This window comes from Pogonomyrmex barbatus, unplaced genomic scaffold (assembly GCF_055798465.1).
Source record: "Pogonomyrmex barbatus isolate J1 unplaced genomic scaffold, ASM5579846v1 scaffold20, whole genome shotgun sequence".
NCBI classification, from domain to species: domain Eukaryota; kingdom Metazoa; phylum Arthropoda; class Insecta; order Hymenoptera; family Formicidae; genus Pogonomyrmex; species Pogonomyrmex barbatus.
In genome coordinates, this window is record NW_028297117.1 from 959,798 (window position 1) to 976,420 (window position 16,623).

The 16,623-nt window shown below is 26.3% G+C and overlaps 5 protein-coding genes across 7 annotated transcripts; 1 reads left to right on the forward strand and 4 right to left on the reverse strand.

Annotated features, from left to right (window-relative positions):
• Positions 1–237: 237 nt before the first annotated feature.
• Positions 238–6,138, reverse strand: Mys45A (SDA1 domain containing protein Mys45A). The gene is made up of 10 exons (XM_011638389.3): positions 5,882–6,138; positions 5,696–5,791; positions 5,292–5,396; positions 3,066–3,164; positions 2,429–2,947; positions 2,076–2,310; positions 1,641–1,776; positions 1,243–1,558; positions 642–1,172; positions 238–567 (listed from the first exon to the last, which is right to left on the reverse strand). Exons 2-10 carry the CDS (start codon positions 5,780–5,782, stop codon positions 367–369), a joined length of 2,229 nt encoding a protein of 742 aa, XP_011636691.2. The 5' UTR covers positions 5,783–5,791; positions 5,882–6,138; the 3' UTR covers positions 238–366.
• Positions 3,485–5,732, reverse strand: Orc5 (origin recognition complex subunit 5). The gene is made up of 3 exons (XM_089077680.1): positions 5,696–5,732; positions 5,292–5,396; positions 3,485–5,099 (listed from the first exon to the last, which is right to left on the reverse strand). The coding sequence occupies exon 3, from the start codon at positions 5,072–5,074 to the stop codon at positions 3,746–3,748; it is 1,329 nt and encodes a 442-aa protein (XP_088933806.1). The 5' UTR covers positions 5,075–5,099; positions 5,292–5,396; positions 5,696–5,732; the 3' UTR covers positions 3,485–3,745.
• A 1,302-nt stretch (positions 6,139–7,440) lies between the features above and the next one.
• Positions 7,441–11,632, forward strand: Atf6 (bZIP_ATF6 domain-containing protein ATf6). 3 transcript variants are annotated; one of them, XM_011638392.2, is made up of 9 exons: positions 7,441–7,460; positions 7,627–7,776; positions 8,006–8,188; positions 8,248–8,426; positions 8,501–8,717; positions 9,117–9,670; positions 9,767–9,939; positions 10,294–10,913; positions 11,032–11,632. In XM_011638392.2, the coding sequence occupies exons 2-9, from the start codon at positions 7,692–7,694 to the stop codon at positions 11,286–11,288; spliced, it is 2,268 nt and encodes a 755-aa protein (XP_011636694.2). In that variant the 5' UTR covers positions 7,441–7,460; positions 7,627–7,691; the 3' UTR covers positions 11,289–11,632. The 3 variants fall into 3 exon arrangements, with proteins under 3 accessions (XP_011636694.2, XP_011636693.2, XP_011636695.2); XM_011638391.3 differs by lacking the exon at positions 7,441–7,460 and adding an exon at positions 7,490–7,532; XM_011638393.2 differs by lacking the exons at positions 7,441–7,460; positions 8,248–8,426; positions 8,501–8,717 and having other exon boundaries at positions 7,563–7,776.
• Positions 11,633–12,073: 441 nt separating this feature from the next.
• On the reverse strand, positions 12,074–13,070 carry LOC105426939 (sulfiredoxin-1). Its single transcript, XM_011638395.3, has 2 exons — positions 12,462–13,070; positions 12,074–12,353 (listed from the first exon to the last, which is right to left on the reverse strand). The coding sequence occupies exons 1-2, from the start codon at positions 12,670–12,672 to the stop codon at positions 12,205–12,207; spliced, it is 360 nt and encodes a 119-aa protein (XP_011636697.2). The 5' UTR covers positions 12,673–13,070; the 3' UTR covers positions 12,074–12,204.
• A 555-nt stretch (positions 13,071–13,625) lies between these two features.
• LOC105426940 (uncharacterized) lies at positions 13,626–15,612 on the reverse strand. The gene is made up of 3 exons (XM_011638396.3): positions 15,044–15,612; positions 14,045–14,352; positions 13,626–13,931 (listed from the first exon to the last, which is right to left on the reverse strand). Exons 1-3 carry the CDS (start codon positions 15,153–15,155, stop codon positions 13,665–13,667), a joined length of 687 nt encoding a protein of 228 aa, XP_011636698.2. The 5' UTR covers positions 15,156–15,612; the 3' UTR covers positions 13,626–13,664.
• Between the last annotated feature and the right edge of the window lie 1,011 nt (positions 15,613–16,623).

Genomic DNA, 16,623 nt, shown 5'->3' on the forward strand with positions numbered 1-16,623 from the left:
GAAGATTCGAAAAGAGCTCAGTGAACATAATTAATGTTTTTTTCTTCATATAGTCAATTGCTTGTATGTCATATATGTATATCTATATGTGGCGCATGATAGATAAATAAAATATCGTGAATTGATGATCAAATGATTTTGTAAAGATTTTGTTAAGATTCTTTTTATTTCACATATATTTTGGGGATTTGACGATGACAGAGGAAAAAATAAAATGTAAGGAAAAGCACTAACATGTTTATAGTCTTTCTCACATACTCCATTTATTTTTTAATTAAAATCATGTATTTATTTTGTATATATACATATACATAATTAATTTCTTATTAAGAAAAAATAGAATATAAAAATTAATTATTCGATATATTATTTCAGCTTTCTTTGTTTGATTAAATGATTTTTAAGAGCTATTTGCTTATCTCTGAAAGATCGTTTTACCTTTGCTTTTAATTTATGTTTCAGCATTCCAAATGCTTTTGTTTTTTTCTTCTCACGATTTGTTGTACTACATAGTGGATTTTGTCGTCGATTCTTAAAACCAAATTTATCTCGCTCTTTTTGTCCCTTCTGCAAATTCAATGATAATTAAGCTATATATATATATATCAACTTTATATATATCAACTTCAAATATAACATACCTTCACAGATTTTTGTCGAGCAGTCTTATCATGTTTGCGTTTTTTATATATGTTTTCTATATCACTAAGTTTTACCAATTCTCCTTTTTGATCTGTTTCAATCTGGTCATGCGTCCTTTTAATGCCGCGCTTAATATATGTTACTTCTTGCTTTGCTAAAGCAACATCAATTTTTCTAAAATCTTTATCTGTGAATAATCGCTCAGTGGATATTTTAGACGCTTTTGCTTTTCTTTCTGCTGTTAATTCTTCATTTCTTTCAGATTTGTATTTTGCTTTCTTCTCCAATTTTTGTGCTTTCTTCTGTTGTTTCGTTAAAGCGATTTCTTCTCGCGAAACTTTATCTGTTTTTCTTTTTTTGTCATCTGCTTCACCAGTGTTCTTCTCATTATCTAATAATGTTAAATTTTCATCAATTTCATTTTCCGTAATAGCGGAAGATTTCATTGTTTGTTCTGATTCGGCTGTCGACTCGTTCTCACTGATTTCTTCTTCATCGCTTTCACTTACATCAATCCATTCATCATCATCCTATATTTGAACACATTTTTATGTAAAATGATAATAGTTGTTTATAATAATAAAATAAATTAATGTTTACTTCTCCATCACTATCATTAGTTTCTTCAGTATCCTCAGCTTGTCGATCATATAAAACTTCTGCTCCTGGTATGAATTCGCTTGCTCGAATTTCTCCATATTTAGAAGACTTTATCATAACATTGGCCTCTGTTGGACGACCTCTGTCTTTTTTATGCAATAATTCAGGCATTATACGTCTGAATGTCCCAATTAAAGAATGCGCTGCCATCATAACAGAGCGTTCTTTATAATGTTTGTAACGTGTTAAATCTTCAAGCAGATCCTCATTTATGGCCAATGGACACCGTGTACATATCTCGCGCACAGTATTTAGACTAAAAAAAATATAAATTATAAATAAAAAATAAAACAATAATGTAACAATGTAATAAAACAATGTGCAGCATGTATATATACCCAATAGCCATTACATCCGCAGAATTTCTTTCTGTTATGAAATTATTTACTAATGTTTTCAAAACAGGTTCTAATACATCAGGTGGTACTAACTCATGTGAAGCCTGAGCTATAAACTGTAAAAGTTTGGTAACCTCTAAAGAAAAATAAAAATAAATATATGTATAATATCTGAATACAAAATTATGTAGAAATGATATATCTTTTTGACATGGCTTGGAAAGAAATAATTAATAAAACAGCAATATAGCAATTAGTAATAATTAGTAACAATAGCAATAGTAACAATAGCAATTAGTAACAATAAATAGCAATATAAAATAGATGTAACTTAAAAGATTGAATAAAAATAGATAATTAAAAATTGAAATATGAATATTCATCAACTTGATATTCAAATATAATTTAATAGTAGTATATTATTATTAATCTTACCTCGTTGATGAGGGTGAAGAAACCGTTGTATATATGGATAAAAGTTCAAGAGAAATAAACTATGCAAGCCAATAAGTCTAGAGACAACATCTAGAATCATAAGCTTTACTTCAAATCTATCATTATTATTTTGTATCTGCTTGAACAATTTTTCGGCAAAATCCTGAGGATCATGAATTAAATGTAAGGCTGAAAAATTATATTGCGGCGCCAAAGATTTCTTCTTTTTAGCTTTCTAAAAAATATATTAAAATTAAAAATTATAGTGTACATTTCTTAGAAATATTATAAGTTTTATAATATATAATATAATATATATATATATATATAATATTATATAAAATTAAACTTACTACAAATGATTGTTTAGCTTTTTTTAATTGTTTCTGTCGTTTCTTTGTTTTTTTATTTACTTTATTAGCCATCATAATTTCCTTCATACTTGGTTCATCATCTGAACTATCACTATCATCGCTTTCTTTTTCTTCTGGATCAGTTCCCAAGAAAAATTTCAAGCTAGCAACTACTACTTTTGTTATTTTCGAAAAGCAACCTGTTGCTATAACATTAACAGTCTTGATGTCGTTCCAAATATTTTTTTTGTACAATTCTATCATAATATCTATCGACATCTTTGCGGCTCTGACATTAGAGTCTTTTAACATAGAAAACATAAAATTTTGTAACACTGCATTAACTTTGGCATTTTTGTGTTTTGCATTAATATTTTTTATATCCGTAATTATATGCGTTTGAAGAAATTGTCTTAAAACCTTATCTTGACATTTTAATAGCTCGAAAAACAAACTGAGAAGTGCAGTAGGTTCTAAAAGGGATTTGTTACGCAGCTGGATTAATGTTTTACAAAACGTCTGTAAAGAAATATAATTATATTGCAGAATAAATTATATATGTGATCGCACTTATTAGTATATAATTTAAGTATATTTTTTTAGTATATAATTTAATTTTCATGTACATAATGCTTACCATTCGCATTTCATTGTCCAGTATGACATTATGAGTTTGTAATATATCAACAATTTCTTGAGGATATGTTTTTAAATCGCTTGAATAACAATGGGCTACCTATAATAATATGCAAAAAAAACAAGTATGTGTGTGTGTGTGTGTGTGTGTGTGTGTGTGTGTGTGTGTGTGTGTGTGTGTGTGTGTGTGTGTGTGTGTGTGTGAGTATGAGTATTATTGAGTAGTTTTAGAAAATTATAAAAATAATTGTGCAATTAATATAAATTATTGTATGCATTGTGTGTGTGTGTGTGTGTGTGTGTGTGTGTGCGCGCGCGCGCGCGCGCGCGCGCGCACGCACTTATATATAATCAATAATTACATTTTTTTTAATTATATTAATGTTGTAAACTAGGAAATGTTTAAATAAATACAATATATATGTTTGCAAAACTTTTAATATAAATGAAATCAAATTATTTTATCAATTTACACACAAGTTTTAGATTTTTAATTTATTTTATGCATACAGTTACATATACATAAAAAAAAAATAAAATCTTATTCTAATATAAATAAAAAATATGTAAGCTTATCTGTCAAGAAATCGACACTAAACCAGGCAAAGGCAAAGCTTTACAAACAAGCACACATATGAAACTATAAACTAAAAATAAACATAATAAATTATATAGAGTAATTTAATCTATATTAGTGCTTAAATAATTCCTTATATCAAAGCCAACTGTCTTAGCTACGACGATAATAAAATCATGACTTGCACAGCATTTGAATTTTGGTTCATCTAAGTGTACGATATTATCTCCAATCATAGATAATAGACCAAGCTGACACATGGTGGATATTTGAGCGAGCAAATTGGCATTGATGTCTACTTTTTCATCAAGAATAGCGCAGAAGATCGCGAGCAATCTCGAGATAGTGAAAACTTGAGATTTCTTTTGCATATTTACTTTTGTCGTTTTCTTAAATGTCTGTATCTTTTTCTTTCTCTTACTACTCTGCTTCATAAAAATATGTTTGTCATATTTTGCTGGATTATACGAAGCTAAATACGCTGCGATTAACATATACTTTGCGTAAAACGGTAATTCGAAACTCAAAGCTAGCTTTGTCGTCGACTCGATCTCCCGAGACATTTGATGATTGGGTTGCAAAAAATCATCTGTAGAAACTCTAAGGTAAATAATTTCCAAATTAGATTTCAAAATTGGAGAAATATTTCGCCATAATGCAGCAACATTATTCTGATCAATTCGTTTACTCTCTATGGGTTCAACATATTTAGCAAAATTTATTTTGGCCATATGTCGAAGTTCATTTAGATCTCTACAAAATCGGAAAAACACAGAAAGAAAAAGATTCAAATAATTCTTGTAAAAATCCATATCATAATTCACTGGCTTATCCAATAATAGCAATTGAGCTAATTCATCTTTTGTGTATTGTGGAAAATGGATCTTTATAGGCCTCAATATCCCTATCTTAGTATTGAACTTATCCCACACAATCTCGCTAATCAAAATTGTACATATATTAATACCGGATAATTCTTTAAGTCTTACAATTGCTGGTAAAAAAGTCACATCAAAGTGTCTTATCTTATGACATTTATCAAATACCAATACAATTGGACGTTTATCATTACGAGATATTTTCCTAAGCGCGAGTATGAAATCCATAATATTGTCACAGCTATGTCTAGATTGTGTATCGCCATCTGATTTTTTTGTAGATGCAGTTAAATCATCTAAGACATAATTATATATATGTTTATTACCTAAGTGCTCTATACAATTAATGTAACTAACATTATATTTTAAATGATTGAGTAGATTTTGTATTATTAATGATTTTCCAGTAGCCATATGACCGTAAACAAATATGCTTTCTGGCATTGGTTCATTCGTTATACCAATTAAAGAATATAACCGTGCTATGATACTTTCTCGGCATACAATGTTGCCCTTTTTTTTTATCTTTTCTAAATATTTTTCCATGATTTCCATGTCTTAGAGTTATCCTACAGAATTACTAGAAGAAATTAATAAAACTAAAATAGAATCAATTTTTAATTTTTATTTTATGTTGCATCACTTATAAGAAAAAGATAGACAGTTTTAATGAATTATTAGAGCACTGGATGGAAGACTTGTGAAAATTTTTAAATTTAAATCCCACATATATATTTTATCACTTTTATAATTTAAGCATGTGTGCGCTAACCTGAGCCAAGAAGATTACTAGCTCATCAAGACTTTTGTTAAATTGTGTAGGCTCCAAACGAAAAACTTCTAAAGTAGATTTGTAATGCTGATATTGTTGAAGAAACTGCAAAGAAATATATTATTTTAAATTCTTGAAATAATCATTGTCAAATGTTTTCTCTTTTTTTCAAGTATAAAAACATAAAAAAGTTTATAGACTGTACCAATATATATTGCGATTATTGCAATATTATATATATATATATATATATATATATATATATATATATATATATATTGCAATATTGCAAGTAAACAATCTAATAAATAATCATATATGATCAATAATAATAAAACAATACAAAACAAAAAACAAAATATAAAGAACAAATAAAATAGAAAAATAAAATATAAAACAATTACCTCTTCCTTGTAAGATTCCGGATCACGCTTAATAAGATTCTGTAGTTGTGGAAGATTGTCTGGTAATTGATTATTATGTCTAACCATTTTTAGAACCTATACGAGTACATAATTGACACATTGTAAAGAATAATGTAAAAAAGTTTAGTGAACATTTAGAAAAACGGATTAACCTTATACACTTACATCCAGTTCACATTCGTCTTTAACTTTAACACTACAATCGCTTGCAAATGTATATTCATTTATGTACTATAATCAAAATTATAATTTTTCTAGGTATCAAGAATTCTTCTTTTAAGCGAAATATCGTAATTTTAAATTTCCTCAAATATCCTTCTTTCTATAACTCCACGTGGATTATACAAACACGAAGCCTGTTCTTTTTGGTTGAACTTGATTGTCCACGGGAGTGAAACACTATCATGGTTTCTTGCAACACGTAAAAAACAGGGGCACTCGAAAGTGGGGGTTGACGTAACCAATCAGAAAACGCCATGGCATTAGCATGACTTCTACTACAAAAGTTCCGATCGTTCCAGCAACTTTTATAAGTATTTTATGTAAAATTAAATAGTTGGTCAACCAGTAATAACGCAGTAATTAATTAATTTAATAAATAAGAAGTACAACACACTGATCTAATTTATTATATTTATTATATATTAATATTACTATTAATTTGTATTCAAATTTTCAAGCCTTTGTGGCAATATAACTTCAATATAAATTTGCATTTTTTATTCTTTATAATCGTCGAGACGAAAAAAATTAATAATTACTTATTATTAAATTAATAAAACAGAGTTTAAAGGAAGAAAAGCTACATTAATATAAATTTTATTTCAGATTATTTCGCTGATCTAGCAATATTGGATTATTGAACATGAAACATGTGTTGCAAATACAAAAGCAAAAGATAATCAAATTTATAAATTTATATATTCTAATTAACAAATCTTGTGTTATTTTATATTTTATTTTTCCAGAACATATTTTCCAGAACACTATGGAACTTATATATGGAATATCCAATGTATATGAAAGACTCAATTACATAAACAAGTAACATATAATACAACTGCTACATATAATACAACATATAGACTAAAAATATATAGTTCAAATCGTCTATATTATAGATTTTTAGTAGTGAATATCGGAACGCAGCCATACTAAGATAATTTCTGTGATATTATTGTGATGCATATATTGTAAGTATATAAAGCATAATATTGTTCATAGACTGGTATTCATAGTCTGTTCTTATATTTAAAGATGTAAGACTTAAGAAATTGGTTAATTACAATCGATTATTCTTCTAAGTAATAAGTCGATTATAATTGGCCAATTTCTTAAGTCTTTCATCTTAAAGTCTCATTGTAAACACCACTTTAGTGTCGGTCCACAATAGGTGATTTAAGTTTTAAGACGTAAGAAATAGGATAAGCCAACCACAATCGATTATTCTATTCACTAAGTGTCGGTCCACAATAAATATTTAATCTTTAAGTCGTAAAAAATTGACCAATCATAGTCGATTATTCTTTTCATATTCGATTATAATTGGTCAATTTCTTACATCTTAAAGCTTAAATCACTTATTGTGGACTGACACTAATAGGTGATTTAAGCTTTAAGAAGTAAGAAATTGACCAATTATAATCGAATATGAAAAGAATAATCGACTATGATTGGTCAATTTTTTATGGCTTAAAAATTAAATACCTATTGTGAGATTTACAGATGTTATCATGAAATAAACGTACATGAAGTATATAATATATATATAATGTGTGTGTGTGTGTGTGTGTGTGTGTGTGTGTGTGTATGCATGGTACACTATTTTTATATATCATATGTATTTATGTCTTATTCGACTCGTCCACGCAACTTTTGATGTGTCTGATTATGTTTGAATTTTTTTTCAGCGTGTTTATTGAGTATACTTTGATATAAAAGTTTGCCGTCGAACTATGCTTCGTTGAGCGGAAATATGCCAAGTATAGAATTTGGACAACGAAACAGCGATAATATTGCAATATCGGAGACACAAATGTTTCCAGAATTCGATATTTTAGGTTAAGTATTATCGATAATGAACATAAAACTTTTACGTATGTAATGTTGTAATTTGACGTGCTATTTGTAGTAGAATTTGTAATAGTAATTTACTTTATGCGTTGACACTATCGCACAATTTATTAATATTGCATTATATACAAAAAATAACAATATAAGGAATCTATTATTTTATTGAAAATTATTCATTAAAAAATTAAATTCATCAAAACTTTTTTTTTCCTATAGAAGAAAGCAACCAATTCGTTCCTGATCATCTTTTCCAATCATGGGGTTCCGAATTAGGAATGCCTGTTTCACTGGAGAGAGATATCTCAGATTCTGATAATTCTTCAAGTGAAGCTATGAAAGATATATTCGACTTATTTACTATCAAGGAACTAGAATTTGATCATATACAAAATAGTTCAGGTACGTATATCAAAATATAATCATTTAAAAACAATTAATTCATTAGCTGGGATTTATAGAGCCAGGGAAAACGATTAAGATAAAAAATGAAATTAAATTTGAACCTGAAAGTCCAAATACACAATTTCCATTATCACCCAGTAATTTTTACCATTCAGAATCTAATGATTCAGACAGACAAATAAAATGTTCAATGCAAGAAGTGTCAAATTGTGCGATACAAAATATAAACAAAGAGGTATTCTACAGTACATATAATATTAATGAAATATCAAAATCTAAGCCATGCCTAATAATAAAATTTTTTTCTAGTTTACTTTAGGAACATCACTAATTTCTTCTCCACACTATATATCTTCATCATCACAAACACCTCAATCATCTTTAAATATATCAGGCATAACTCAGGATGTTAAATTCATACCTATTAATAAGCAAGATATAATGCATACCAAATATATTAAAAAAACTGATTCTACGAAACATGTTCATATCCAACCCAAGAGTATCGCACAGCATACAAAAGATGGTAAAAATATACTATCTTTATATATATATATATGTAATTCTTTAATGACATGCTGTTGTAAAAAGATATTTATATTCTTGAAAACTAAATGTGAACACAGTTTCCAAACATTAAGATTGTTGAATATTCAACTGAATATATTTTGTTTTTATTTAAAAGAACAAAAGAACAATTTTTTATCAAGGACAATAACTTATTTTCAAAACCAAGGAAACTTGTTTTGCATTCATAAAATTTTGTACTTTTTATTTTCAAAATTGGTGGGTGGGTGGGTGTGGGTATGGGTGTGGGTATAGGTGTGGGTATGGGTGTGGGTGTGGGTGTGTATGTGTGTGTGTGTGTGTGTGTGTGTGTGTGTGTGTGTGTGCGCACATAATTTTTTTATTTTAATATCTATAGGTAAACTTCAAAATACTATCTTTCTTCAAGATATTACTACATTTGCACAGAATGCAAATTCACAACATATATTGTATCCTTCAAAACTTCGAGTATTACCGGCACAAAAGCAACAAAATTCATTAAATATCAATTCTAATAAAAAAACAAATACTACAACGTTTCAATTACCACAGAATGTGAAAATGATTAATACTATACCAAACATTTGTCCAACAAATACTACTGAATCAATAGATAATTCCACTTTTTTAACCAATGAATCTATAGAATATAATAATATTGTTGTTAACAATGAAACCTTGAATTATGCGCCATTTCAAGTAATACAGAATGAAATAAATTCCAACTCATTATTAGTAAAAAACGAAGTAACTGATTTCAATTTGTCAAAAGATAATCAGGAATGTACATTGAAAGCACTAAAAAGACAACAAAGAATGATAAAAAATAGAGAATCTGCTTGTCTTTCTCGAAAGAAGAAAAAAGAATATGTATCGTCTTTAGAGAAAGAAATATCGGTATTGAAGAAAGAGAATAAACAATTAAAATCGGTAAACAATTTGTGCTTTTTGTAAAAATATACAAAATTTTTGGAAATTTCTAATAAAAAATTAAATTGGTTTTTAATATTTTTTTAATTTTGTTAGGAAAATATAACTTTAAAACAGAGACTATCCGAAATGGAAGACAATATTATAAATGACAATAACAAATATAAAAATGTCAATTTTAAACCTTTCTTAAAAAAGAAAGTAAAAGGAAGTGCTGTTGTTCTTTTTGGTATAATGTTTATGATAGCTTTCAACATTGATGGTTTTAGGTAAGTACAACATTACAGAATATTTTATTTATATTTAAAATATGATCTTTGAAAAAAAAAAAGATTTTATGAAGTTTAATAATTTTTTTATGACATTGTGAATATTTACATGATAAGAACGATGAAACTTAAATATATCAAATATCTTTTATTTTTTATACATTTTCATACATGAGAATATGAGGAAAAAAAACTATTTTAAAAATGTATTTCATAAAAAGAAAAAAAGGATTTTTTCAGATTTAAAATTTTTTCAAGAAATATTTTCGAATTGAAAATATTATGTTTTATATAGATTATACATTTTATATATCCTATATATGAAAGTAAAGTATTCTTTCATTTCTATTTAAGGAAAACGCTTCCACAAAATATACCTTTTAAAACTGAATCTGATAATTTGATAGTATCTATACCAGAAGATAGACATAACAGAAGATTATTCTGGGCCCTAGATGAGAACGATAACAATATAGAAGATGGAATCGAAGAAAATTTTAATAAAAGTGGTGTACCAATACATCAGCCAATATGTCCAATGTATATTAATCAAAGTGAATCGATACGTTTAGATAGCGAGTTAAGACGCTGGATCGATGGTGAATCTGATCGAGATAATCGGACTGCTTTAAGAAAAATAAAATTACAGATAAATTCGTTAAACGTATCATTGTTAAGATCGCCATTGGAAGAAAGAGCAAAACGAAAGTTATATTTACCACGAGACAGAAAAATAAAATTGCACAAAATGATCGATATTCCCACCGTTGATCAATATCCAGATAATAATGCAATTGAGATCTTCTCGCCGATATTGAGCGAACATGCTTCTTTATTTGAAGCTTTAGGAAGAAGAGACGATACATTTTATGTTGTTTGGTTTAGTGGCGAACATTTATTATTGCCAGCTTCCCGAAAAAATAACACAGCTAGACCTAAAATGTCTCTAGTTCTACCTGCTGTGTCTATAAACGGTAAACAATGTTAAGATATATAAAAATACACATATAATTTGATTTGAATCATCATTATATCAATTTAGTAATATAACAATATATAGCTATATAATATAGCAAAACCTTTCTCTTTCAGGTACATTTTCAACACCACCTAATCATATAACAATGATGCAAATTGATTGTGAAGTAACCAATACGCAACTACTACATTTACAGCAATCTATCATACCAGTTCATTTACGAAATAGTAAACCTACAAATCAATCAAATCACTCTCATTCTGTTAAAGACATAGATAGTTCATCTACAGTTAATATCACTAGAAATTATAAACCGTACTTTTTAAAAGAAGTAAATCGGAAACATCGATATAGAAAACATTTTGTGTAATTATAATAATAAAAGCTAAAATTTTTGTGTAATACCTGTATATTCCTAATCCTAATAGGAAAAACATGGAGAAGGATATATATATAGATATATAGAGATCATACATTTGTTTATTTATATGTTATAAATATGCTAAGATATATAATTATAAATATACAATAATATAATATTGTATAAATATATAATTGTACTTACAATATTTGTACCTTTCTTTAATTTTTAGAAAAAATATAAAATCTATCGAAAAATGTTAGAATCCGTTTCTAGAGTTTGTATTTTGTATAATACGGTAAATGTATAATACAAAAGTATCTTAATTGAATATACTTTTATGTTTCAATCATGTTTCTAGGAATTTGTTTTTATATCTCTATCTGTGATACAATATTTCATATAATAGTCTTATATATCACAATAATAATAAAATTTTGATAAACAAGAAATGCATAAACCTAACAAATTTGATCTAGGGCTCACCAATTTATTTGGTCTTTTATAAATGCAGAGCATTTAAACTTAATTTATTATTGTGTAGTTCTAATATACTAATGTAATATAATGCAAATAAATAAAATTAATTAGAAGAGAATTAGTTTCCTAAATTTTATAAACATTTTTCTGGAATTAATAAATTTCAAATATTTCAAATATTAATTTTTTATAAATATTTAAAGTTATTGAACATAATCATAAACATAATTATAAACCTAAGCTGATATAACTTGATACAAAATAAAAAAGTATTAAAATCACATAATTTATATATAGTAATAAAAATTGGAAAATTAATTGCACATTATTTTTATTCAAATTATATTATGTAATCATGTAATATGTATAAATATAATAATAATTAAAAAATATATATTCATAATATATGTATGTAATCCATATACAATTACAAACACACTTGAAATCATTTCAAGTCTGGAGTAGACTTTCCCAAATAACATCGTAAATCCGTTAAAGTTGACTGAATTATTTTAGCTTTAATAGACATTTTGCCTAATCGTTGATGAGCAATATAACGATGACAGCCACCAAAAGAGTAGTAATAGTCACCACCTAAATACAATCAATAATGTTAACTATTTCTCCTATATTTATAAATTACTGTTATTTAATCTCTAATTATAAGAATTATTTTTTACATAACTATTTTGATGGCTTTACCTTTAGTTCCTTTAATCCACAATATATCAATGGGTGGTACCGTGTGTTCAGTTTCGATATTCTTTAACGCACTCATTAAACTTTGAACTTTTTCCTCATCCACTACGGCAGGGAAAGGTCTGATAATCACATTCATCGGAACTTCATGTACTTCTGCGTGAGAATTTGAATGAATCGAACTGGCCATTTGACATATGTTTCTACGCATCATTTTATACTTGATTTTCAGATAATTTTATGATGATCTCATGCATTAATATGCACATTTGTCAATCTAAAACTATGTTACTTGCGTTCGAAAGTACATATTTATATTAAACAACCCTTGAACAAGCCTGCATCAGAAAATATTGCATCAGAAAAACTAAGCTTCATGACGAGCATGCCATATATTTATGCATACACATTCATAAAATGTCTTTCGTTAACTTTTACATGCATCTTGTCTCGATCACATAACCAATCAAGAGACACAATTGTATATTGCGCCAAGTTTAAAATTCTCAAGAATGTGAAGTTTAAAAACCAAATTTTTTATACATATCTCTTCAAAACTTATTTTAAAAACAGAATTTTCGATCACACAATTTGAAAAGTTGTATGTGTATATACGCACACACACACGCGCGCACGCACTTTTACATGCTTACGTAATGTATTAATTTTTTTTAAAGCTATCTGTAATTTAATTTGCTTTTTAACTTGGATTAGGATTATATAATACGTTCATAATATATGAATATTTTGTTTATTTTTTTATTTATATATTTATTTTCATAAAATAGAGAGCATATTGACCACATAATTATCTTTAATAATAATCGTATGATTGCAATTTATTTTATATCTTGTAAGCTTTGATAACTCTAACAATGATAAAAAGAAACAAGCAGAGATCTTAGAAACATTGTCAATTTACATAGACATAAATTACAAAGAGAATTATCTCAATATACAAAATCTATTTTATAATTATATTACATGTATCTTAAAGAAAATAATGTTTCTTATACAACACTTGTATATATTCAGTCAGAATTATGATATAACACTGGAGATGTAAAAAATCTATAATATAGACACATATTTTTAAATAATGCAATATATTGGAATTTGTATTCTTCTAAGAATATCTTTTTTTAATATTATATAAAATTCCCAAAATAGATTTCCATTTTATTTTTATTCAATTATTATATATAATTATGCATTTATTGGTACTGCAGCATCATAATAGTAATAATGAATAATAACATAACGTATCAGTACAAAACTAAACATATATAAACCAAAATCATTAAGTATCATGGTAAATAATGCAAATGATACTTTGCATATATAAATTAATCTAGGTTTGACATTGCACAATATAAGTGCAGTGACTAATAAACTGCCATCTTGCACTTCATGTAACGTCATACAGCTGTAAAGACGTCCCAACATCAATAAGAAAAAAGGTATAAGGATTGCCTGTATTAACAAAAAAAGAATGTACATATATATATATATATATGTGTATACACACATATACATAATTAGCATAGTTAGTTCCAATAAAATATAAGATTATATTATATACATACATGTCCAAATAAATTGTCGAGTTTCAGCACTAGTAAAATATTAACGATCCCAGCAAGCAAAATAAAACTAATACGATTGAACAATGTACATAAGATAAATTTCGACTTGGATACTTGATTTGGTAAATATGTATTTTTATCATTAGTATTATTTAAAAAATCTTGATATTTATCATTGGATCTTGTACTATCTTGTAATTCCACATTACTGTTGATATTACAGATACCATTTCTTACATTATCCTTTTCAAAATTTGATTCTGCTTTAAGATTTCTATAGAAAGTTTCAGTTTCTACTCGTGGATTATCTGCAAAATATTCTTAAAAATCATCTGTTCAAACTGAATATTTAAAAATGTTGAAAAAATGAGACATAGAAAATAGAAAATAAATATTATTGATATAAATGTATAAAGAATTAAAGAAATTAAAATATAGATAAAAAATTTTCTTTCTATAATATATTGAAATGTCAACACAATAATATATAAAAACAATTTGTTATATCAATACTTATTCTATTAAGTCTAGAATATTTATCTCCAGAGATTGAAATTAATATCATAAATACAAATATATAGATCATATAATTTTAGTAAATTTAGATTTCAATGTTGTCAAAACATAAAAATGATCAGTACATTTATTTTGTAAAAAGAGAATAAAATTAAAGATACATTTTTTTCTTTATATATGACATCGAAAATAATAATGATTGATATATGCAGCAATATCGATTTTCCTTTTATATTACAAGCGTTGTAATCACATATAGAATTATACTTCCATAATTTAACGAAATAATTCTTGTGATTATAACAATAAAGACAAAAATGTATAATAAATAAAAAAATTCGATTATGCTTCTGATAGCACAATAATCGAATCTTTTTCTTGATACTGAATAATAACTTGTTTTATTAAAATTAATGTCTGTTATATTATATATTTTTCGTATGTTAACATATTTCTGCTCAATGTATTGGTTATATTTAATACCTGTCTTTTCGTCCGGATCGATCCTTCCCGTAATTCTGCGTAGACGACTTTCTGAGTTTTCTAATATCCGTCGTCTCCTCGCTTCTCTCCTAGCATTCGTTTCAGACATCATCGTATTTAACAATTAAGTTGAATACACGTCGACGCAAATGTATAAATCTTTTTATAATATATATATATATGCACATCATATATACATCTAAAATTGCGCGTTACCAAGAGTTGCGGAGAGTAACAGAGGCTAGCAAAGATCAAGTACAACAGATTTGTATTCACAATCGTTTATGACGTAAAAAATACTTTTATTATTTTCTTCTTGTTCTTCTTAATGACAGGTCTACTATCGGATATTTGCAAAATCAGAAATGATTAGAGGTTAGGTTAACTAAAGGCTGTTCACCTTAGGTCTGTTCTGTATAGTTGAAGCTAGGATATACATAACTGAATACAATCGCTATATTAAAAACAAAATAGATTATACATTTAAAGTTTAAGAGAAGCAAGAAAATTTTAATTTGTTTTAATTTCAGTTTTCCTTTAGTTATATTTTTAATTTTAGTGTTTTCTGATGAACCTTGAATCAAATTTGAAGAGTTTTAGATTGTTAAGAATAAGGAGAAGATAAGAATAGACATTAGTGAAGAACGAATAGTCTTTTTGGAGTCAATATATGAAAAAGAAGAAAGTTTGAAATGAAGAAACTTTACATAATTTATTCAATTCAACTTTATTTATTTTAGAATTGATTTCTTTCTCTCAATTGTGACTATTTTATGTAAAATGTGATATGAAGTTTCCAATATTTCTATTCTTTATTTTTGACCAATTAAAATTACATAAATATGTTATCTTATTTCATTGTTTTATATTGTCATTTAACATTATTTTTATTCCAATGTAAAAAAAATTAGAAAAAAGATGGATAAGTTTAATATATGGATAAATCTTGTTTCAATCTGTAAAAAAAAAAAGAATAGATCCAAAACATAATTTTTTTATACAATGAAATTTTTTATTCTAAATTTTTTAGAGAAATTTAATATGATATTACAAATATGAATAAGCATGATAACACACATGATATTTTTATTTTGTTATTTGAACATACATTACATGCATACATATTAAACAGAAAATTTGCTTAATTTCGAGTCAAAATTAAGAGTTGTATTGTAACATATATTATTACAAGAATAATATTAACATTTTAAAGAAATGTATGCATATAAAGGATATATTAATGTTTAATTATTATATATATGAATCTAATGAACAAATACATTACAAAGTATACATATACAAAATATATATATTTATGAAAGAAAAAAATAGTAAATTAAAGAATAACTCATGAGAAAAATATTATTTCAAGATAAATTTTATAATTGTTAATGATGTAAATATAATGAACACGTATGTATAAAATGTTGAGATGATGTAAGTCACCATATGCATCTGCTGCTGTCATCATCATAATAGTTTTCACATTTGGGTTAGTATAATTTCTATAAAAAAGAACAAGAAAAAAATAATATAATGTTAGTATGTCTTGTAAGAATGAAGCTTAAGCTATTGATATT